Source organism: Lichenostomus cassidix, chromosome 6, assembly GCF_008360975.1.
Source record: "Lichenostomus cassidix isolate B80296 chromosome 6, HeHo_3.0, whole genome shotgun sequence".
NCBI lineage: Eukaryota > Metazoa > Chordata > Aves > Passeriformes > Meliphagidae > Lichenostomus > Lichenostomus cassidix.
In genome coordinates, this window is record NC_139487.1 from 26,615,148 (window position 1) to 26,639,943 (window position 24,796).

Here is a 24,796-nt window from a genome sequence, read left to right on the forward strand (position 1 = left end):
GAATCACCTCTAAAAAAGTGGCATATATTTAGATAAGCACTTTGCTGCTCCCCATGGCTGACTCAAAAGCAAACTTAAACGAGGGACGGAAATCTAGATCTGAACAATTTTTTTTAATATTTCATGAATAACTGAAAAACCTCCACCTGTTAAACACATTAATTTACTAAAGCATTAAAGATTTTGCATTTGCTACTTGAGAGCTGACGTGCTTTGAAGAAAGATCAGGCTAATGACAACACATTCAACTTTGAACAGAAACACTGTGAATATGCTCAGACAGCCTATGAATTCAATTGAGTAAGGAGCTTCTCCATAAAGAGAGATGGACTGTTTAGGGTCATTGGGCAAGAGGAAATGTAAAATGTACTGATAACAGCATGGATAGTTTGAAAGAGGAAGCAAACTACATAATGAGGTAAAAATTGAGGGAAAGATTATTTAGCATTTGTTGACAATAAGTAATGTTAGCTGTCACCTGCACAGGACCAAAAAATCAGGATGAGGCTCTCAATAGCTCATAAGGATCATTGCTAACAATAAAGAGGTAATTTAAGTTGGTTGTATTACACTGGCGTTAATGCTGGAAAGATAAAAGTGCTTTGTTTTCACCTGTTGATTCTTTGCTCTTATTTCCATGTCTGTTGAGAATTAAGGCAAGTTGACTCACTTGTGAGAAATGTCAAATATTTTTACCCATATGCTGCAGCTGTATTAGATGAAGAAGAAACCAAACCATCACATCTTACTGAATAGGTAACATGGCTTGTTTCAAAAACTGACCTTGATTTCCTCCAAGCTGCATGCTTTAGATGTTTGCTGCAATCCAAAACAGAGAACATTAAATAGGTAATGTCACTTTGTACAGCAGTACTTGCCACAGGACTAAGGCTGTCTCAGAGGTACAGCTATCAGAATGGCTGTCTCAGATTAGTGTATACATCATTAATATAAAGGTGGCACAAAATTAATGCTTTCATGCTCCACTAAGGAAACCGCAGACCTAACCAGAGGACTTACTAAATCCAGGAAAATATTTGGGTTCCTTGAAGAAGTTGTATTTCAGGAGAATCTTTTAGTACCTTTTGTGTTCTCCTTCTGCTTAGTGTCAGCAATGGTCTAACCTTTGTGGTCATGTTTTCTGCATTGGGCTGGGAGTATTGTATAATTTTTACATCTCAAAAACAACTTAATTTGTGCTTGGGGACTGAGACTGTCATTAGTTTTTGTTCCATCAGTTAGTTAGATGCATGTCAAATATTAAAATAATAGTTCTTACAGTAGGTGTAGCCATGCACTCTGTGACATTCAATTCCACCATCAATATGTCATCAGCATCTACAGCTGTCTGAAAGAATGAACACAGATAAGAAAGACATAAATGCCATTTAGGTATGTCACAATATCTGACTTATTCAAAATGTATAGGGGAAAAACGAGGGGAGCAGAGGACTGACTGAAAAGCAGTGATATGCAAAAGATAGCCTTATTTTTTCACATCTTACCATATGTGTTCATTTGGTAGCAAATGGTGAGACAACAGGAAGACTGGTCAAGTAATTTGGACAGTGAAAGACAAGTATTACTAAATAGACACTTAAAACCAAACACAAGACAACACATCATTCAGATGCTAAGTTCTCTAAAACAGCAGCAGAAATGCAGCAGAAACAGCTGAATAATGAACCAGGGTGAGAATAAAAAGCTGATGACCTTTTACAGCCTCTAAGTCATTACTCATTGTGTTAACTCATAGATTATCCACATCTTCTTGGCAGGAACCTTCATGATTAATTATGGTACACTGTGCAGATTTGTTAACTTGCCAGTTATCAGAGAATTTAGGTATTACACAGTCTATTACCTTCTCACAATTTCCAGAATGCTGGCTCCTCAGTTTGGCTTTTATGTCACTAGTCTGAGTTGTGTCTTTATCCATTTCGTAGGAAATCTGTCTTCTGGCAAGTCTGGAGAACATACTGGGAGTATCAGTTTCTGTTTCAGTACAACCCTAAAATTAATACAGCAAAAACATTCACTCTAGGTCCCTCAGACTTTCATCCAATTTGCCCCACTTTTACCAAGACAGAAACTGTAGAAGAAACAAGCATTGTATAAAAGACATTTCACAAAAGTTCTGCCATATATGAGTTCATAAAATGTTTTCTTATAAAAAGTACAAACAAAACTCTCAAGTCTGTTGTGTCTAAAATTTGGCTTGCTTTTTTTTTCCTCCACAGGATACTTGGCAAAATTTGAAAGCAAACAGTGTTTCGTTACAATCTATTGTTGAAACTTCTCCAATGCATCTCAGCTCCATGGAGACAGTGTTTCCACAGTACTACCACTTAGGAAGCACAGATGTTTGGAGAAATTAGGGCCAAAGTTTCCAAAGTGTCTTGGGTGGAAGCAGAAATAAATAGAAGGAAATGTCTCAGGACTGCAGATTCAGTGCTTTAGAAATACTTTGTTTCAGGAAGGAGTCCTAGGTTTATAAACTTCATTCCAGTTAATGGGAAAACAAAACCGTATTAGCGAGGGAGTCTGTTGTTTTTTTAAGAATCAAGGTTTGCAGTGGAAGAGATGCAATATAAAAATGTTCCTTTTCTGTTAGCCAGCTTTAAAACTTTCCACCTGACCGGAGGCTACCAGCCAGAAGAATTTCATTTTGATTGGACTGAGAAAAGAACAGAGAGGGCAAAGAAATTGAAATGTCACTGTTAAAAACAACTGTCAGAATTCAGCGCTTGGCTGGATGAGATTACAATTATTATCCTGACTGTGAAAAAGAATTGCCAAGAAAATTTTGTCTTTTCAGTTATTTGGAAAGTTCATTTTAAATTATTGCAATGCACTAACTAATATGCTTATTTAGTCAGTAATATAACTGAGTTACAGGAGAGAGCCTGGATGCCAAATACTTGCCCTCTTTTCAGCTGCTGTGCAAAACATTTGTTTCCACTTAGACTGGCAGCAGCAAGCTGTTGAGGTCTTCTGTGAGAAACATTCTGTAATGGATTTACTGATTTGTCTAAATCTGATGGTTAATATGTTTCCAAATACATCCCACTTTCAGAAAGCATTATCTATTTCATTACAATCTTGCTTTCACTAGAGAACTATTTAGTGACTAGCAGTTTCTTTTTCCTGTGTCCAGACCACAAATCTGTGGTCAGACAAGCACAGCCTATAAATAAGATTAGACTCCCAACAGAGCTCTGACTCTGTGCTTCCTTTACTTTCTACAATTCCTGTTGTTCCATCTTTCCTCTCGTCCTTCAGTGTCACCAACCATCAAGAAGAAAATTACCTACATTCTGCTTTTAGACTTCAGCCTTCTAGCTTTAATTTCACTTTGTCCCTTCACTTTCTCTGGAGCTTTTATAAGGAGCACCATAATGCATTTCATGTAAAGAATCTTCCACTTGGAAGGACTCTATATGAAAATTAATTACTTTGAAATTAAAAATGGGTGTATGGGAAATGTCTCCCTTACTGATTCACTGTCAGAGAGAGAAGATAGTCTCCTTTTTCCTTTCTGCAGCCCACTTATCTCAGAAGACTGGCTGGTTACGGTTGCTCGTCTGGAGGAGTAGTAACTGCTGAAAGACCGTGAGTCTTTCGGAGAAACTCTCAGTAGGGGTCCAAGGCAAGGAACATGTGTTGCAATGGCTCTTCTAATGGATAAGAGGTAGAACCAGTCAGATTTTTTTCTGTTAGCACAAAAATTCAATCATCATAAACAATGCATTTATTCAGAGAGATGAACCAATGCTGCATGGACTGGAAAATTACTGGGTACAAAAAGAGATTTCCAGATATCAGATATCTCATATACAATTGCCCTGCAAGATCACTTATTCACAGTGTTCTGCAGAACTCAAATTTATTGCTTGGCAAGGATAAGGGCATTAAAATATAACTCTTGGAACTGAAAGGAGCTATTAAAACAATGTTTTATCTGCTTTCAGCTTAATCAGGGCAAAAATAAAATTCTGTCCCTTTAAACTGAACCCCGCAGAAGTACTACATAATGAATTATTTTAATCTTCCCCTAAGCAGCTATTCTAGCTCCTCTTACACATCTGTTTGCTGGCTATCTGTAGAGTGGTACACAGTGTGCATTTATATTACTGTATTACTTTGCTCATATGCAGCGTTAGGAAACTCTGGCCTAGCTTTCCTCTTCCTGCCAGCCTTCCCACTTAGATATTCCTGCCCTCCTCTTCTCTATCCAGTACCTCAGTAGGTCTTTGTAAGTGGTGAAACAACAGCCTATCTGTGGCTTTGCTGCCATCTGTCAAATCTCACTGCCTGCATCTGAACTTGGGATGGTAATGACCCTCCATGTTACCAGTCAGAGGAAATACTATCTGAAATATGAAAGCCTGGAGAAACGTGAGGAGGATGCACAAAATAGGGAAGAGGTGGTTTGGCCATCTCTCATGGGCCTGGTTAATGTAACAAAGTGCTGTTTCCACCACTGTCCAATATCTGCCTCTCTTATGAAGACAGTTAAAAATTTATGGTGCTTTCCTTTGAGATTGAAAAGTTTCCCTCTTTTATCATGCAATAAGTAAATACAGATCAGTATCTATAAACATCTATAACTACCATCTGCTCAGAAGTTTGTTCCAAGTACAAATTCCACTGACATTTCTATGGCATTGAGAAGTGTTCCTGGGGAGCGCAAGTCTGTCCTGCAGAGTTAAAACAAGCAGGTGAAGGAGAGTTCAGGTACTAGACCTAAAAGTGGCAAAGTTACTCTCAGATTTGCTTTGCTGTATCAAATATAACATGTAAGAGTGAACTTACCTGTATTTGGGGTGAGTGATGGCATAAATGATGGGGTTATGGATGACAGAAGCTTTGGCAATCACAGCTGGTATAGAGTTCATCAAGGGTGTCAGGACATGAGAATACCTAGAGCAATGCAAACACATAATACATTTATTATTGAGTTCTGCGTTGTCTGTGTAGTTATACGGCAGCAAACCAACGTTTTATAAAGGCTGTAGAGAGAGTTAAAAGGAGAATTCTGTATCAAAAGAGTGAGAGAACAAATTCTATATCCTTTGCCCATAAAGATCAACATCAGTCTAATTGCATTTCTGAGAAATATGATTTTCTTGGGGATTCTCTTGCAATACTTCACTAGTATGACTCAGAATGGTGGTAATTCCCATGTTATTTAGCATAGGAACAATGTCAGCCTTTAAGAAGGCCCCACTAGGCTTCGTCATCCTAGTGAGGAAGTTTTCATCATACTATGGGAAAATTCAGGCTCTGTGATGAGGTGGAAATGGTTTGCCAATTGCAATACAGGAACCATTTTGTCAGCTGCCTAAACGCTGAGGTGACATTTCACCTCTAATTTAAGGCTTTTCTCTTATAAGGACATTCTCCATGTGCAATTTTTAACATAGTTTCTACTGATCATACTTTAAAAGCATTGATTAGAGATAAAAATCTTCACAGATTCTGGATAACAAATGACAGTGTGACCTTACTGGAATCGAGTTTTTGACCCTGAGCTGAAATAGTGCTTTGGTGAGGCTGATGGAGAGTTCAGCTAACAGAAAAAAACAATGGCAAAGTCTTGTGTTTAAGCTAACCATTCCCAAAAACACAACCTGTAGACCAACATTATTAGTGAGCATGATTGTGTGCTAGCTCACCATTCCCCATTCAAAATATTATCTAAAGGAATTAAGGTTCTTGTTCCTTTTCCATGTGTTGTTGCTCTGTCAGATGAGTTGTCTGTAGTCCAAGACTATAGCCACAGACTCCATGTCTGCCTCCCATATGTAGCATGCAGTGATTTTATCTGAGTCTGTTGCAATAAAAGTTCACAGAAGACATCCAGGCTTGGTCTATTAATCTCTCAAAAAATCCCAGGATTTCCTAAAAGACATAGTTTGGAAATGGAAGAAAAACTGAATGAAGCTATATTGCTCCCCAGATATCTTCACGAGCAAAATTTGCAAATGCTTATTTGTGGCATACTGCAGTTATAAAACTATCCATTTGTTGAGATTTTTGTGAGTGTGAGACATGGAGCAGAAGTCAAGTTCAGCAGGTACTTGATCCTCCTAAGGCAGATGCTGAATTGTGCAGGAAAGCCCAGCAGTTCTGTGTAACTGAAGTGGTCAGCTTAAAGCATCCCCTATTTGCTTTGAGGTCTCCTACAGTACTGCAAGGCAGCTGTGCTGCATTTCTGTGTCTCCCTGCTCCTCCTCTGTGTCCAACTTGTCACATGTCACCAGTGGTGGATGTCCAGTACCTAAGCCCTCCTTTGAAAGGAAATGGGACACCAGGAGACATACAAAGGGTTCATGTTTCTGAGTGAGGAACATGTTTATCTTCATGGAAAAAATGCTTGCTGCAGCTTGGAATTATCCCTCTGCATACAAAGGGAGAGAATCCACTTCCCTCAGTATTTTTTCTTCCTAAACCTAAGATTTTAGAAGTGCTGTGTTCAGGAAACTGCCTTCCTCAGCTGTATTTGAGGTGAGGCCCTATAGTGGCCTCTTCCTTGGGTGTGTAATAAAAATTACCCTTGTCTCCCAAAATGCTCCATCATAACTAAATTTGGACCGTGTGTCCCAAAATGCTCCATCATAATTAAATTTGGACTGTGTGTCAATTTTAGGAACACCTGCTTTTTATTTCTGACTTGAAAGATACAAAGAAAAGTGTTTTGCATTGTCATACGAGTCTTCCACTTGAGGATTTGGGTGTGACAAGCTTTCCTAAAGCAGGTAGTCACACACATTTTAGAGAAGCTAAACAGAAGCACAGGAAAATTCACATCTTAAGGTGGGAGAAATAACCACACAGAGCCAAGGCATCTGGACTCCCAGTCCATTACTTGTGCCTGGATTGTATCAGCTGTAGTCTGGTGTTGAGCTATGTACAGATACTGTTTTAGTACTATCATGCTTCTGTTGAAATTACTGTATAAAATGCTGACAATTACACAGATGAAGAACATGCTTTGATGCTTTATATTTATGGTATTTTGTTTCCAGCATCAAAAAATCCCCAATGCAAGTATGTACTAATTTTGAACTTGCTTATTATTCGTGTAAGGAATTTCAGCAGTTTGATGTAACACAAGAAAATGAATATACTTTTGTAAGTTAAAGAAGGAGAGAAAGAAAAGAGAATCAACCCCTGGATGGATCTTTTTGGAGCCCTTTATTTAGCATTTTGGTGCTAAATAAAGTTCAGATGGTTCAAATATCCTAGTAAAGAGAATGCATTCAGAAAACTTCAGCATGGCTGTTTATGTTGTCGCTAATAGTATTTCTATTTTCTTTCTTTTTTTTTAAATTTTCTTAGAGTCAAATTAAGAAAAAAGTCACAAAAGTCAGCATGTGCCTCATTTGTTAAACATCACTCCTAAATATGTGAATATTTTAGACACACTTCAGACAATAAACTAGGCAACTAACTTTGACTTTCATCTGTCTTTCACAATTTCACATCTTTTGCTTTCACTGAATATTATAAATGAATATTACATTTATAATTACCCAGCAAAAGCTACTAGAGCAACAACAGAGTATGGTGACCAGGAAATGACAAAAAACAAGATGACAATCAGTGCAATTTTGGCCATCTTCCACTCATTTTTCATCCTCTGATACTGCTTCTGGAACTCTTTATTTCCATGTTTGCATCCAAATGTCTGAACAGACCTAGAAAAAATAAACATACAACAGTAAAAAACGAAGGTAGGGAAATGAGCAAATAGCTTCATGAAGCGGGGCAACAATTACTCTTCTACTTTAGTCTACAACTCATGCACTTTTTATTGCATGTTAATGCAAGTCTGTGACATATCCTTCACAATTCAGTGTACTTCTACTGCACTAATCAATGGCAAAATCTACATGTGCTTTCCTAAAGAAAATAGCCCTGTACCAAAAGAATTTCCACATAAACCAGCTATTCAAGCCAATTGAATAATGCTGTGTTAAAGACAGTTGGAGGAGTTGTTACTTCCCTGGGTCCAGTTTTGCTACCCTGGTGTCAACTTTGCACTTCTGAGCTAAGAGACCAGAGCTGCTGGGATCTTCTGGAGTGGTACCCACAGATGGCACATGGAGTGGCAGGCTGGCCTGTACTTTTAAAGCAATAGCTTTCGTTTCACAGTCCTGTGATTAAATGTTTAATCTTTCCACCCTTTTTTTTAATTTGCAGTTCAAGTCCATCTATTTTTCTGTGAAATAGTTATTGATACACCGTCATTAGGTGTTTCTGAGATACCTTTTGTACTCTAGTTGGTTAATTTCTGTACCCTTTTCCATGTCATTAGACAATATACTGATTAGCTCTGGCCTAAATTCAGGAGTTGTCCTTCTAACAATCATACTTCTTACCATGTTGACTATTGACACAATTCTTGTTTGGTTTCCTGTGTCAGTTGTGCTAACCAAATAAATGTGAGGAATTTCCCAATTTTCTTCTTTCTTTCTTTTTAAGAAAATGAACAGTCACTTAAACACACAGACAAAAATTTAGGACAGTTGGCTACTTACTTGTTGGCCTTCTTGATAGCCTCAAATATAAAGACATAGCTGTATATGATAGCAATCAAAGGAATGAAAAAGACAAAGCAGAAAAGCAGCATCGTATAGGCACGGACTGATGGTGTGAAAGTCATGTAGTCCCAGGAACAGGAAGTCAGCAAACCCTCAGGAACATATGCACCTAGAAAGAAGGACAGGAGGAGGTGTAAACCACGAAGTGATTGTTATTCTGGCTGCAGAAGTTAGAGAAGATACTCAGAATAATATGGGATTTAGTCCTATTCTCTGAAAGAGAAAAAAGAGTAAACAATTCTTCATGTAAAGCACTTTTCTATTTTATTTTGTTTCCCTGTTGTATTTATATTTAGCAATCTAAGGCTTCAGAAAACTGAAAAATTTTGCTTCAGTCTGGAATATTGTTTAAAACTCATCATAGTCAAAGGGAATCTCTCCAAATACTTATTTGGGTCTTGGACCAGATCTGTATTGGTTTTAAATATCTCAATTTCCTGTCAAATTGCTTTCTTCTTAAGGAGTCAAACCAATTGCTCTAGGTACCACTTTTCTAAGTGTGTGCAGATAAGAGAAATTTACTGGGCAAAGGAGAAAGATCAATTGTGTAAACCAAATTATTTTGTCATGAAATAAAGCTGAGTAGAAGTCAAAAAAAAAACCAAAACCATACTTAATGTTTTGCCTGAAATAAAATGTATTATCTTTAAAGTAACTGGTTCAAATTATTAAGCAAATACATTGGCAATAGCAATGTCTTTTTACTTTTAAATTTTAATTTTAACTGTTTAATGCTGACATTTTCAGTTCAGTTCTTAAAAATATCACACCAGATGTTCTCAAATGCATCTAATTACAGTGTCAGAGTTCATACTGTGGGCACTATTACAATCTAATTACAACATAATACCCTTCAAGCAATTATTCCACCTTCTTCAACAATCTAAGGCTGTACTGTCATTTTGTTATTCTAACAGCTCCTCAGCTAAAGACTGCGTCTGCCAGTATTGCATTTGCCTGCTTAAACATGCTTCATGTTTATGGGGGACCAGAATGGTAATAATGCGACAATAACAAAACTCTGCCTAAATTCTACTTGGTACCTGAGTTGGTTGTTGCATCCTTTACTAGTCAAACATCTCTATATTCGCACCTCAGTTGGCAGACATGTTCTGTTCTGGAATTAGGGAACATAATGATGGGCTGGAGTTTTGAATAATGAGTTCATTATAGCTTAGTGACTGAAACTGGTGACTCACAGGCAATAAGCTTAATGGTAGTGAGGCAGATTCAAATGAGGAAGAATAACAGAAACTCTCTTTGTTACAAATTGCAGCAGTCGAAGTGATGTATGAATGTTCCAATTTCCATGTGTAAAATTCACATTTACAAAAGCATTTTAGTTACTACTAAATGCCATCCTTATTGGAAGCCAGTGACAATACCAATGACTGAATGGAGAATGTGGACACAACACTGAGTACAATTTGTCCATCCAGAACACTGTCAAGACTTACTGAAGATCTACTTGCACAAATATTCTGACTGTAGTCCTCTCTCATGTGAATAAAAAGAATTAGATTGACACTACTGTTTTAGACAGCAACTTTGGGGATGAAAATTAAACAGAAATAACACAAATACATTTATTTAACTTTTGTATTGTTGAATTTGGTTCAATAGAAGTAGACATGGGATAATGAGCAGGTGCATTCTTCATAAATTTTGGCCATGAATTAATCTACTGTTCTTTATACAGTAAGTAACGTGCTTAAGGAAAAGTGCCACTGTCATAAAATATGCTGTAATGCACACGGCATTATTTTCTTTTGATTAAAGATCTTCAGTTTCAATACGCATTTCATCTTCTCTTTTTCCAAATTGGTATATTCAAGCCTCATATGTGAGCTATTAATTCAACCCTCTTCTGTACCTTTAAGTGGTTTTAATCCAATACTATGTGAGCAAAAAAGTTTTATTCCATTTCACTTACTCCATCCAAAGAAGGGTGGGAGACTCCAAGCCAAAGAGTACAGCCAGACTCCTACCAGGATTATTAGGGCCTTCTTCTTAGATGTCACTCCAACAGAAGCCAGAGGTTTTGTGATGACAAAATATCTGTCCAAGGCAATCACCATCAAAGTGATCATAGAAGTAATGCCAAAAAGAGCTCCGCAGAAGGCATACAGCTCACAGCCTTGCAATGAAGATGACAGAAGTAGTAGTGAAATTAATCTACCCATGCTAATTAATTTCTAGGAGAGTTCAAGTCTGTGTTTCTTATGAACTAATGTCTTCTGGAATTTGTAAAGCAATGAAACTTGAGTTTTCCTGAAGTTATAATGCTACTTCAAAGCTGCTGTCTGTCTTGCTAATTACATTATCCATGGAGATAAACGTCAAAGATTTTGTTTGCTTCAATTGCTGGAGACAGTGATACTTAACATATTTTCACTCATTGATTTCTTATGTTTCTAGTGGGATAATTTCAGCAGTCCATTAATATCTCATTTAACTCCAGTTTTACTGCAGGTCCCATAGAAGCAGCTACTTTGCTTAACAATGGGATATAGTTACTTTAGTATCATGGAACTGTTCATATCTCAAGGGCAGCAAAACTGAAGTAAATATGAATACATTAATGAATAATTTAGCTGAAGTAAATATTCAGACTATGAATACATTGAGTGATTTTAATTGTTCAAACAACAAAATGATTAAAAGCAGTGGTTTGGATTCATTTTAACATGTATGCAAATGACACACTTAATGGAAGTAAAATAAAATATGCTTTTGGTCATCAGAGATCAAAATAGCAATTTTACTTCTCTGTTTCCTCTCTGTCAGTACCTGTTCAAGAGGCAAAGACTAGTCTCCCTCTTACAACAGTTACAGCAGAAGAATGAAAGCACCTTCATTCCTTATTTTCATACTACACAGGAAGTGTTAACATTTCTGTTGTGAAAAATCAGGTTTTCCAGGCTTTCTTGCCTTGTGAGGTTATTTAGAGCCCCTATTTAGAAGGGCTTTTTAAGCTGAGGAGCAGTGCTTCTTTGTCAGAGGACTCCAACAGTAACTAAGTCATGAGGTGACTGGGGAAGAACACTGGCAAGAAGATCAGTGCTGTGCCTCCCGTTCCTAGTGGTGCCTTTGTATCTGTCTCATGAATGTAATTTTCCTCTCCTGGTGGCAGTGTATTTATTGCACACAGACACAAATATTCAAAGAAATGTTTGTGCCAACATTGAAAAAATGTTGAGAAATGTTCTCAATATTGCACGAGTACCTGAGGGTAGGGGAATAGTAGATTAACTGCCACAATTGGTAAGAACATAGATAGTGATATCTTAGAAATAATATATACAGACCTTTCTCACCAAAAATCCAGCGTTTGTAGAGGCTGTTGGTAAAAAAAACTGGAGACTGTGTAATGGACATCAGGAAGTCACTAATAGCTAGATTGATGATGAATATGTTGGCTGGAGTCTGGAGGCTCCTAGTCCTACAGAGATCAGAAGAAATGTTGCTGAACACTGCTACACTGTTAATTATGCTGTTACTCGTTCCTAAGAGTTCACAAATACCAAGGAACACTACATGGTAAGCTAAAGCAGAGTACTTCTCATTTCCCTCATGAGGGAACACAAGCAAGGCTCAGTTTTACACCCTTATACTCCTGTGTACTTGACAGGATTGTTTTGATAATCAGCTCAGTGATGGGGATAAATCACACTGTTCTTTAAATATTCTAACCCAGTGCACTTCATGTCCATGGGTAACAGGAAATTAAAGTTGATGTACACAGTGGATTTCTGGATCTGGGTTGTGGTAAGCAGGACAAGGGCCATGCATTTTCCACTGTGGATAAGATCAACAGTGACTTCCAAATACAGGGATTAAGCAAACTCACTATGTACCACATCAAGCACTTTGTTTTCCATCAGTTCTTCTCTGTGACACTCATTTCACTGGCCCAGACTCTGTCTTTTAAAGAGCAATAAGCAGCCTTCTGTGTATTCTGCCTGCTCTTGTTATTCACAGTATTACAGTACAGTGTTTTAAAGGGTACATGTGAAAACTCAACTGAGAGCTCTTCAGTTTGGGGTTCAGTGTAACTACTTAGCTCCTTTCTAAATTTCAGTCTTAGACATAATTAAAAAATATGTGAATAAATTATTCTTCCTTGCACTGGTCCAGAATCAACCACTAGGACTACTGTCCCCTGTCTGTCAATTTAGGAGCAAGGAGATATTATTAGTAAGTAATAATTAGAAGATATTATTATGGGTTGTGTGTATTTGTTTGTAGCCTGCAAAGTTACTGAACACATTTCTGTTTCAGGCAGCTGGTTGTCTTATGGTGTGCCATTACTTGAGGCTGTTTTCTAAGAACCTCGACTGTTTTCTGAATTTCTGTCTTCATATAACCTTCAAAAGAAGACAAGCTGTATCCTCCAGTAGAAATTTAAGTGCCATAACTGGATTTCCTGTATAGGACCAGCCAAAGAGCTAAGCTGGCTCACGTGCATGCCAACACCTTTGCTCTTCTTAAGGCCACTGTCATTCTCACTTAAGCATTGGTATCTACTCTGAATGAATATGCTGAAACCTACTGCTTAATGCACCCCATAAATACAGGCTTGAGACCAACACAACTTTCATCCACACTCCAGCGATCTAAGTCAACACTGCCAAATTATCATAGAATAGGTGTTATTTTGGTTTATCACATTAGTGCCTAAAGACCATTCACACATTAGAAGCTCACTGGCTTGGACATCATGTCAATGCTCTGCCCCAGTGTGACAAATCAGACACAGAATGAGGACTGAACAGGAATGGTGAACATAAGACATCACTGTCAGAGATCCAGTTTCCCTCAGATATAAAAGCTGGAATGTGGCTTTAGTTAAAAGGAAACAAGCTAAGTACTGGGAAATGTGAAAAAAAATGGGATGTCGCCACTAATGAGAAGGTGGGAAGAAAGACACTGAGTAGTAAGAAACAGGAAGAAGGAAATATCGAAAATAGAGCAGATTTGTGGGATGCAGAGGTGCAAACCAGCCCATTGGTCCAATGCAGACACAGTTAGCCACTAGAAAAAAAATCACTAACATTTTTGCTTTGGCTGCCTTTCTATTGCTTGGCAAATCTGGGTGGTTCTTTGCAGTCTTGCTAACAATTTTGCTATGGCTCTGGTTAATGGGAAGAAGTCAGAGGAAAATGACAAGTTGCTACCTCTATTCCTACACCAATGTCTCTTGGTGAATTTTACTCTGTAAAGTAGTCTGATTGTATTCCTGCACTGTGTTTGCAGAGCACAGGATCTAGTTCAAGTTCATAAATCTGAATATTTAAAAAAGACATTCAAAAGGAAGGTACCTGCAGAAAGCATAGAAGACCAGGAAATTACCCAAAGTTCCTGTGATTCCCACTATAAGAATGACAACTCCCATTGTGTAATGAGCATGATCTGGGACATCCACTGTAGGAAAGGCACCAGGAACATCTTGCACGGTCATCTTCTGTGGAGCAAACAAGAGGTCATAGGTATATTGCCAAGCTTTTCTGAATAAGCTGCCATGTGCTTCTCTAGAAAGGGAAATGGTCAAGAATGCAAAACGACAACAAGCAAAAAAAGTCAGAATAACTTAATTGCTTTCAAATTACATTTACTGTTGATCATCTTCAGGGGATAAATATGCCATCAGCAGTGCAAAGGGAGGTATGTATGTTTACTGTTGATTTAGAATTTTGGTGAAGAAAAGCAACCTATTCTCTCCCAAAAGAAAAATAGGAATATAGAGAAGAAAAAGAGGAGGGGACCCATTTCATTGCATCTGATATCAGGTAATGCAGTATTTAGGAACTAGTAAGCTTCCAACATTTAATTTCAGCAAAGTTTCTATACCTGTGAAGCCAAATTTCTGTTGTCCTCTGACACCACTGGCTAGATTTCTCTAACTAATTAGAAATGATCGATGGATAAATAGGCATTTGCTCATTTTGCAGTATGGCTATTTCATTTTTCCCACTGAATAACACTGATTTGTGAGCTGCCCTCAAGAGCTGATTACCAAAAGCCTGGTAGCCTGAACAAGAGTCTTTTGGAAACTAAATTGAGGATCAGAAAAACTAAACCACAAATCCTTTATACCTTATGCCTGGTTTCCACATCAGTTTTGGTTTTGGTCTGCCTGAATAAAGGTATTTTGCTCTTTGTGAAGTGTTTAATGAACCACTTGACTGAAGCATTTCTGTCTTAACCAGTTAATACTCACAGCAAAATTCAGTACCCAAGTGTGCAGTATTGGAAATGGGTATTTTTCAATGATAGAGGCGGAGGTTACATCTGAATACATCTGCGAGGTTGGGCTGAAGTTATTACAGGCAGTGTGTATTTAAAACCAATGTGCCAGTAGCAAGAGGTGAACCCCAGCAGTGCCTGCAATTGTGGAAGAGATTGCTTTGTGTGCTGAAGATCTGCCCTCAGCAATCCTCAACCAGCAGAATGCACTCCCTGGGTTTCTACATTAGCAGCAATGAAAAGCTGGACAAAAACTCTAATCTTAGAGAAAGGAAATATCACTCTGGCTGTTACTATAATTGGAGCAAAATGTTCAGGTTGATACTCTAACTGAATGACAGGATCAGAGCATTTATCATTCAGATTCCTGCAGCAAAGTGGAGGCTGGCATAACATCATTAACATCAACGGGCATCTTGCCCAGGTAGAAATTGCTGTGTTCAACACAGTGCCAGTAAACTAACAAAAATAATCCCATACTAACAGCAAGTGGATAGGGAAAGTCTGAGATAAAACTCTTTCAAGTAAATGAGATCAGGTGTTCTTTGGTTTGGGTTGGTTTTATTTCTCCTTAGCCTTGTGGCTAGAATATTTTTAAACTGCTGTTCTGCAGAGAGTTAATTATGATTATTAGTGGAATGGAGATTTCTGATGTTTTTTCCCCTGTAGCTATCCATTTAATCAGAACTGGATCAATGTAATAGAAATGAAGCAACTAAAGGAGCTTGTTTTGGCTACAAAGAACAGATTGAAGTGGCTTTAACTTGAGTGAAATTTTTTTGAGAACTAAGGACAAGGAAAAATTTAAAAGATAAATATAAATACACAAAGAAATCACAAGAGAGGCAAGGTTATTTAAGGGAAAGTAGAAGACTAAAATTACTTATTCATGAACGAAACAAGATCAAAGTAATAAAACGTCAACTGTGAGAAAAAAGAATAGTATTTATACTGGAGCAGTGATAGGGCATAAATGATAAGTCTACATATATGATCAAGAAAAGGTGTGCAGCAAAAGGAATAAATTAGCATTTTAGTGTGGATTTCCTATAGGCCTTGGATTTTTAACAGAGAGTACAACTCTAGCTGTTCTCTAAGAGATAAAATAAATTTTAAAAAGTAGCTTCACTGTTTTCATTGGAAATACAATTATTATTCCATAAGTCAAAGAAAGGTACTAGTTGATTGAGAAGGCATTGGATCAGGCCTAAGCACTTCAAATCTTGTCACTAAGTTGCACACGTACACAGAGCTTCTTTACTAGAAGACAAAAATACGTGCCTGTATCAAGTTCAGCTCTGTGTCTTCTACAGGAATTGTACATCAAAACAAAGGACAGGGAGAAAAAGATAGCGCTTTGAGAAAATCAGGTCAGCAGGATAACCAAGAAATCAAATAATTCCCAAAGCTTTTCTCTATTCAGTTTTTCCAGTGCATGTTTATTCTGTCTTCTATTGTCATCCCACAGTACAAGTACTTGGTTGGCAGGGGAGAATAAAAATCCCTGTTGCAATCCATATTGTAGCACTTGTCCTTTGAGAATACTTTGGACAACTATTTCAATTGCAGTGATAATACACAGCAGTGTTGCCTTGCATAGGTTTCTATTCAGCCTTCTTTCTATAAAACGCCTCGTAATGAAGATATCGGGACTGGGACTATTTAACATTTTGTTGGCAACATGGACAGTGGGGTTGAGGGCACTCTGAGCAGGTTTGTTGATGACATCAAGCTGTGTGGTGCTCCTCTAGTTTTAACAACGCTGCCATGGGCAGGGACACCTTCCATTAGATCACGTTACTCAGAACCCCATCCAGCCTGGCCTTGAACACTCCCAGGGGTGGGGCACCACAGCTTCTCTGGGCAATGTGTTCCAGTGCCTCACATCCTCACAGCGAGGAATTTCTTCCTAATGTCTAATCAAAACCTACCCTCTTTCAGTTGGAACATGTTACCCCTTGTCCTACACCACTACATCCTTGCAAAATTTCCCCCTCCAACTTTGTTGTAGTCCCTTTAGGTACAGGAAGACTGCTCTAAGGTCTCCTCAAAGCCATCTCTTCCCCAAGCTCAACAAACCCAACTCTCTCAACCTTTAGCCAAGATTAAAAGCAGGTTTTATAACTTTTTTGGGGTGTGTATGAAAACAGGCCTTTTGCTAGAGCTATGCAAGAATTTACATTTTTAATCTCTGAAAGATATATAATTATTTATTTATACCGTAGTTTTGCAGAATCAATTTGAGAAGCGCCACACTGGTTCAGACAAGCACTCCTGACAAAACACCAGCCTGCCTTTAGTCAGGACTGGGTATTTCATAGAGATACCAAATGTGCATAATGAACAGTGATGTGGGAATTTAAGTACTGTCTTAGTAATTTGTTTGTACCCTAAACCAGCATTATTATCCCTTGGAAAGGGAAATCTTAGTCCTCCATACATTTTAATCCTCCATATATAGGTGTAATCCTTTGCTAAATCCTACTCTGTCATTTGCCTCAATAGATGCAGCATCAAGAAGTTATGAAGTTGCTCTACGTCAGTGTGTTTCCTTGCAGCAGGTTCAAGCGTGTCCTTGTGGAAGCACTAGAGTAGAAGGAAGCAGCTAGGTTTAATGCAGTTTGCCTTCTTAAAATGCTCGCTGTTTTCTCTAAAGGAATGTTTGTCTACTGCCTACAGCAAAACAGCTAAAACAGAACTGTGTTTTCAGTTCTCTTTCAATAAACTTGACTGAGACTTATAAACTTGAGATGCTTTTTGGGAGTTTGGAGAAAAGCAAACGTTTTATAGATAAATACATCTAAATCCTTGCTGCAGCACAATATGGAGCCTCATTATTCTATATTTATGGCCTGCTGCCACAGCTGCTGGTAAGGGAGGCAGAATTCCTCCTTGAGGGACAATCTGAAGAGCCAGATTGCTTCTTTAGGAAGAGACACACTAAGGCTTGGTTCAAGCAGAGAAGGGAGTAAACATCAATCAGCCACAGGGCAGATTCAATAGGGTACATAAGGCAAAACTTGTATTTCACCATGAAGTTTGTCAAGACCCTGCAAGACACTAATCTGAAGACAGCTGAAAGGATAAAGGAACTCCTTTGCAATCCAAACCAAAATTACGATTCCTAAGTGATTTGTCCAGGTAACAAGGAAGTCTAGGTCAGATATTAAACCCAGGAATATTTGATGCCTGCATCTGTTTTGTCTTGGGAATCTGTTTACTACACGGTTTCCTAAAGAGAATGTTTTCTAAATAGTTACTTCATAATTGAGTAAATTAAAAAAAATTTAAAAAAACCAAAACAACCAAACCAGCTAACCTCTGAATAACTTCTAATAGAAGATATACCATTTTTGAAAATCCAGCACACATCCCCACAGCATGAGAAAAATATTCATGTATAACTTATAAAAGGACAACATGTAAAGAATACAATATTGAGGAAAAAACATATTTTCCTCTTCAGAGTGAGGAAACAAAATCATATCCCTTAATTACCATTCACTTGGATTCCTACTAAAGCTAACAGTTATAATGGTAGGAGCAAGGCCATGCAAGCATATAAATACAATACTAAATATAAATCATATCTGATATAGCCCACTCCTCACAGTCTCACAATGGCAAGGGTATAAGACCAGGTTTAGTTATAGTTACAAGGGGAGGGGAAATCCTCATAAGTTCATTTGGTCATGTGAATATATTTCAGTGTTGATTCTGATTGATTGATTTATTTGTATGACATCAATTTCAAAGCCAGGAGCAGAAAAAACTGTGTCAAGGACATTTTTTCAGCTACTTCTGCCTGAACATGGCAAATGGTTTTTTGGTGTAAAATAAGACAATGAAAGAGAAAAGAAAATGGGGAGTGCTATGCAGTTGCATTTATGAATTAATCTAACTTCAAACTGCAGACACTGGTTTTGCAGAAAGAAAGTTATAATGGAATAGAGCCCAGTTCCAAAACATTCTATGTTTTGGAAGTCTGACACAGACTTTGGCAATGTAACAAACATTTTTTTTTTTCTTAATTTTCCTACAAATACAGGTGAGGAAGGCACTTATTTAAGCAGTATGATTTATACAGCCAATGGTAATGTTAGGCCTTTTACATTACAACAAATTGTATAGTTTAGAAAAATTATCTGACCAGAAACATTGTAATTTCCTGGGGTTTCTTGTGTAGTATTTGTACTGCCTACCTACGAGAGGCCTCAAACAACTGATGGGACTTACTCTCCTTTACAGGTCCATGCTCTGATTTCTGAGCTGCCTCTGTGGGCACTTGCTCTGTGATGACAGGCAGCACAGAGAGGAGTGTAATCCCCCCTCAATTACGGGTTCAGCAGGGTGACGCTAACTGCTAAGCCCTCTTTCCAGTAGACAGCAGGGCTTTCCATAGATGATGCGCGTCCTGTTGAGCCATTTGGATAGCAGATTTTGTATCCTATCTTCCGGATTTCATCTCAGCCACAAGCAGAACATACTGCTTTCACTTCTGAAACTCTCTTAAACCAGTCTGTGTGTCAAGTTAAAATGCAAAATTTTGGCAATACAGACACACTTGACCTAGGGAGAGGAAAGGGACAGCTAATTAGATCTTTCAGCAGAATAAGGAAAAGATCAATTTTTAATTTTCCAGTGTAAATCACTGTGTCCCCAGAATCCTTTTCCATTTTGCCATGTGCTCTCCAGTCCCTTTTCTCCCTCCCTGATATACTCTGCTATCCTTTTTCACGTTATCCATCTAATTTAGTCTTGTAAGTGCCTTGCCTCAGGACACTTCTCTGTTTATTTTTCTGTAATACACTGCAGATATCCAGGTTTTATTAAAAAATAGATTTTAAAAACTCTAAAAATTAGGTTGGCTCATGTTTTTATTATATGCTTTTAAACAGACTTTTGTATAAACAGCACGTGAACAAAACTCTGTAGTCCTAATAATATTCTGAGAGGCAAAGCCAGGAAGAGGACTTCTGAACTCCTTTGGTTCAGGCTTGTGGGCTGGGATGGAGAAAATTTTTAGCCAACCCAAAAAATTCCATCCTGAAGTGTCATCACAACAGATTCTCACCTTCACACTTCCAAGAAAAATTTCTTTAACTTAAGAATTTAAAAACTGAGAAAGAGCTTTGATAGGACTTACCTGAGAAAACCTTCTGAACAACTTTCTTGGGTAACTGCACATAACTCTTAACATTTACATAAGTGCTCCACTGCACTTACAGATTATTACAGAAATTATGGGGATTTCCGCCCCAAATAACAACACAAGAAAGCATTGTGTTTGAACTGCTAAACAGCAGTTTAACATAAAAGAACATCTTGTTTTGATAGTTTGCAACATATTTGATGCATTTTGCCATTAGACATTCCTGCCTGTCTTTCCCCCATGCGACTCTACTGAAAAACATTGCTTGGACAGCCCTTTCTGCATTAAATAAGTAGCTAAAGGAATAGAAAGAAGATTTTAAAGTTTTCATTATGTTGTTCATTATTGCATTACAGTATTAAATGTGTACATGCTCCTTAGCTGTCCATTTACAGTCCTATAAACACCAGCCTTGCCAGAGATCTACATGCTACAGCTTTAAGTGACAGAAAACACTTACTGTTGGGGCTCTAAGAGGCAGATCCATCAGGGTGTAGGCACTGGCTTCCGAGTCATTGCATGCATTGAAGAACTCCACAGTTTTGGTGTTCTTGGTGTCCTCGGAGGGACAAGAGAGCCCCTTCTGAATGGACTGATTATTCAGGTGAACAAAATCTAAGCAAAAACCAAGAAAGAAGAGCTGTCCTCTGAATTTAAGTCAGCCACTTTACCTTTGTGTGTGTGTGTGAAGCAGGTTGTTAGATTCTTTGGAATGGTGTGAGATCCAGTGCAGAGTTTCTCACTAGAGCTTCAGATTGCTTCAGTCCATCATCAGCTTAGCAAAGGGCAGCAGCAGCGGCTTCCATTTAAATACAGGAGAGGGCAGAGTCCGCACATGCCCAGTTTGCAGCTTGCTCCTTCCTGAGTCCAGCTTCATTTTAATGACAACATAAAACTGATGCTCACTTAAAAGCGCTGTTACCTGTTTTTTGTCTTTGACCAATTTATGGCTGAATTATAATGCCATTTCTACACTCTGTATGAAGACAAAGAAGTTTAAAGGTGGAGTTCACCCTCTGTTTTAAATACTGTACCTTACAGTTCTTTTTTACTGTATTAGTGAATTAGCTTTTTGTTGTCTGCTTTTTCAAGAAGATGCATGTGTACAGCTCTGCTGAAATTGTCAGAACTCAAATAGATTCTGATATTTAACAATGTACTTGTGTGCACTTCTGTCTTGTAGAATTTAGGTCATGGTTGTTTGTTGGTCCACTTCTAAAAATAAACAAAACATGGGGATAAAACCTGACATCATCCTTTTCTGCTCTTTAGTTAAAAAAAAAAAAAAAAAGCACACACACATACCTTAGGCAGAAAACAGCAAATATCCACCTGTTTCAGAAGTTGCCTGCTTTCTTCTCAGTTATCTTTAGGTAAAGTACACATGACCAGATTCTTATACGCACAAATCTGGCTTTACATTCCACTGTGCAAAGAGAGATGAATTGCTGTATTCCCAGTTGAAGGCCCATTACTGTTGTAAAGCGAAGTTTAATTGCAACAGAGAATTAGGCACAGTGTGTGAAAAAGCTCTTCTAGCAGATCCTGCAGCCTGAGTATCACAGTTTAGGCCTTCCACCCACTGTCAAAATTACCCTGATGCAAGCTATTAGCTTCACTGCAGTTGGCAATAAAAATAGTGTGAACTGTTACTGGAAGGCCTTTGTGAGAAGGCTGTGTGAGTAGTAGTGGGAACTGCATTCTCCCAGCTCTGCACATGTACCTTCCCTTAAATAAGCACTTGCAATACCTACCCATAAACTGAAAGACTGCATTTCTTTGCATGAATAGGAGCTGTGCCTCTAATGAAAGGCACTCACCTATAGTGTTGAAGCTTCTCTTTCCTTGGTAGTCATTTAGGGAGAGAAGTGATCCTTGTTTTCATTGGACCACTGAACATTAACCAGCAGAGTTAATGTCTAGAGCAGTCTAGACACTTCCTAGACTCTACAGGCTCTCAAACAGTGATACCCTAAGAGTAATTATTGGCAGGCCCATTATGAAAGGCAGAAAGATTTCATCGAGTGTCCCTGCCCTGCAGTGTTGGTAGACACAACCAAGCCACATTTAAGCCAGCTGTGGCAGAACTGCATCCAAAGGTGGCTGATCAACTGACAAGTTTCACCTTTGCCAATGTCTGAGATTCTATAGTCACTTTCTAGAGTATGGTCTTACCCTCTTCTCTCTGTGTGGCATCAGACATGAATATCAGGGCCAAGGTGGATGTGACACTAATGGTATGAACTTCAAAAGACCTTGATGTGAACTCCATATCTATCCCTCTGTGCATACACAGTGCTTGCGCTGTAAATATGCTGCAGCAAACAATGGTGTTGGACATTTGAGGGACAAGACCTTTTTGGAAGATAGTTTTGCATTATACTACTAAATAGTCAGGAGATGTCATTACAGAAAGCCCCAGTGTGAAACTGGCAAAGGCTCATACTATCTTCAAATGAAGCTTATCGAAGGAGTAGAGCAGAAAGTACAGAAATGATTGACGTGAAGAGAAATGAGACAATGGGAGGATTCCCATGTGTGCGAACTCTGTGCTCATAAGGAGTTGCATAGTTACATCCTGATCTTGTCAAACTGATAGGACATAAAGTTAGAGACATACAATCTTCAAGACAGGCCTAAATCAGATGTGATCTTTGATGTGACAGTCTCATTTTCTTTGCTTAGATCCTCTTAGTTTTCTGTGTTATGTCTTAGTTTTGGACAATGCCAACACTCAATCTGTTTACATACAGCTTATACATAAAATTTGCCTTTTCCCTGGGTCACAGATAACCTTTTTCCTCCTTCTTATTTCCTCTCATCTTAACAAGGCAATGCACTGAAAATATTTCATTTCCAATTAGTCTGGAAGCATTAATTTTTTGGGCAATTTTAAGGGAGCCTATGTTTGGCAGAGTAATCAAATAATGGAACAAATGTAATCTTTTTTAAAAGTAAATTAGACATTATAGAAGTTGTCCCCCTGCTTTATTAGGTTTGGTGTTGATGCACAAACCTTTGCAAAGAGCTTACTTTGATTAGTTCAGCAGCTCCTGAGAGTGTATTATGAATCAATATGCAGTGTAAAGGAGAGAAAGGAAGTTTTCCCACTGGCAAGAAGATGCAAAGTGCAAACAGGGCTACTCATTGGGTATCCTTCCTTAGTCTTAGGACTGTGCTTCTGTGAATGCTAGGCACTTGCAAGTTATGGAAATTACTTCTGGAAATTGGGCCCTAACACTCACATTCATGTCCAGAGGAGATGTTCTAATATGATGGTAGTTGTGTGATCCTTTATCATGGCCAACTGCTAGAGGCGATTCAGCTGCCCTGTTTTATGTGTGATAACTTAGCTTCCACGGAAGGAAAGGAATCATCCTAGAACTGTACAGGTGTTAAGGATGAGACACCTCATTCTCTGTCCCTAGGGCTTGGGGACTCAAAGACACACAGCAAATCATTCACAAAACTTTTTTCTCTCAGAAAGAGAGAAATTTGCTTTATATGTAGTGTTAAACCAGAGAGAACTGTTCTAAGTATTCTATGGAGTGATAACTGTTTTTCTTTATAGTTAAGGCTAATTCACTTGAAGTTATTAGAACATTAGACTTGTGGATCTAGAGACAAATTTGGCCTCTCTGTCCCTTGTTTATTCTCTTCCAAAAGCTTACCTCTGTTGTATTCCTGGGAAGCTTAATGGAAAAAACTATTCCGTTTATGACCCCAGGTACTTTCCAAAATCATCAGCTCATCCTAAAACTTTCTAACATTTCTGACACAAGTTTTGTGTGTTAAACATGCAGGAAGTTCACCTGGCTTATGGCCAAGGTCTGAATTGCCCTCCAGTCACTTCTAGAGAAAGGAAAACCCATACAGCATTAATGCCTCAGAATTCTGTCACATTGCACAATGTTGAGAATGGCCTTCCCACCTTTAGAGTCCTGACTTCGGCTGGATGTCAGCTGCCAACCAAGCCACTCCACACCTCCCCTCCTCATCAGGATGAGGGGGAAAGGAGAAAAGATGGAAAAAAACTGTGGCTCAAGATAAAGGCAGTTTAATAAAACAAAAGCAAAGGCTGTATGTGGAAGCAGAGAAAAAGAAAATACTTATTCTCTACTTCCCACCAGCAGGAGTTGGCTAGCCTCCTCCCAGGAAGCAGGGCATCAGTAGGCACAGCAGTTATTCCGGAAGACAAACATTGTATTAACAAATGTCCCCTGCCTCCTCCTTTCTCTTAGCTTTCATTGCAGAGCAGACATTGTATGGTATGGAATATCCCTTTGGTCAGTTGGGTCAGCTGGCCCGGCTATGGCCCCTGCCAAGATCTTGCCCAGCCCCAGCCCTCAGAAAAGAGGGGAATGTTGGAGAGACAGCATTGCTGCTGTGCCAGCACTGCTCAGCCACAGCCAAAACCCTGGGTGTGAGCAGCACCTTGCTAGGTACCAACATAGCACAGCTCAGGAAGGGCTGCGAGGTGGAAAATGAGCTCAGCCAGACCCAAGGCAACCTCTTGCTGCTGATAATTTACTTCTGCTCACAGTTTTTTTATAAATTACAGGCAAAAATAGCAGAAAGACCATGGACGCTGGGACCTTTCCAGGAAACTGAGAAAATTGTCTAACAGAAAAAGGGCAAGATAATGCCTGGATAAAATTTGATTAAAGTCCAAATGAGTATAAGATTTCTTTCACAATGATGGGAAAAGAACTCACTGTCCTCTTCTTTGGCTGGGAGCTGTGGGTGGAATTAGGTTTTAGCTCATCTACAGGAATATAGAGTGCACTGC

General features: G+C 38.5%; 2 protein-coding genes across 6 annotated transcripts in view; one reads left to right on the forward strand and one right to left on the reverse strand.

The window, feature by feature from the left end:
* WAPL (WAPL cohesin release factor) overlaps positions 1 to 24,796 on the forward strand; it is a 136,441-nt gene that overhangs the window by 14,218 nt on the left and 97,427 nt on the right. The window lies entirely within an intron of this gene.
* The window catches only part of OPN4 (opsin 4), a 40,071-nt gene that overhangs the window by 2,785 nt on the left and 12,490 nt on the right, over positions 1 to 24,796 (reverse strand). The window contains exons 2-13 of one of the 5 annotated variants that reach the window (XM_085064167.1): positions 21,340 to 21,481; positions 20,468 to 21,222; positions 13,931 to 14,073; positions 11,918 to 12,051; positions 10,543 to 10,746; positions 8,547 to 8,718; positions 7,539 to 7,703; positions 4,816 to 4,923; positions 3,497 to 3,677; positions 1,865 to 2,011; positions 1,280 to 1,348; positions 784 to 819 (exon numbers count right to left, since the gene is read on the reverse strand). In XM_085064167.1, the coding sequence (XP_084920293.1) occupies positions 784 to 819; positions 1,280 to 1,348; positions 1,865 to 2,011; positions 3,497 to 3,677; positions 4,816 to 4,923; positions 7,539 to 7,703; positions 8,547 to 8,718; positions 10,543 to 10,746; positions 11,918 to 12,051; positions 13,931 to 14,073; positions 20,468 to 20,494 (1,386 nt within the window). In that variant the 5' untranslated portion in view covers positions 20,495 to 21,222; positions 21,340 to 21,481. Of the gene's footprint in view, positions 1 to 783; positions 820 to 1,279; positions 1,349 to 1,864; positions 2,012 to 3,496; positions 3,678 to 4,815; positions 4,924 to 7,538; positions 7,704 to 8,546; positions 8,719 to 10,542; positions 10,747 to 11,917; positions 12,052 to 13,930; positions 14,074 to 20,001; positions 20,114 to 20,467; positions 21,223 to 21,339; positions 21,482 to 24,796 lie in introns of those variants that run through there. The other 4 variants (XM_085064168.1, XM_085064166.1, XM_085064170.1 and 1 more) reach the window with 4 other exon arrangements.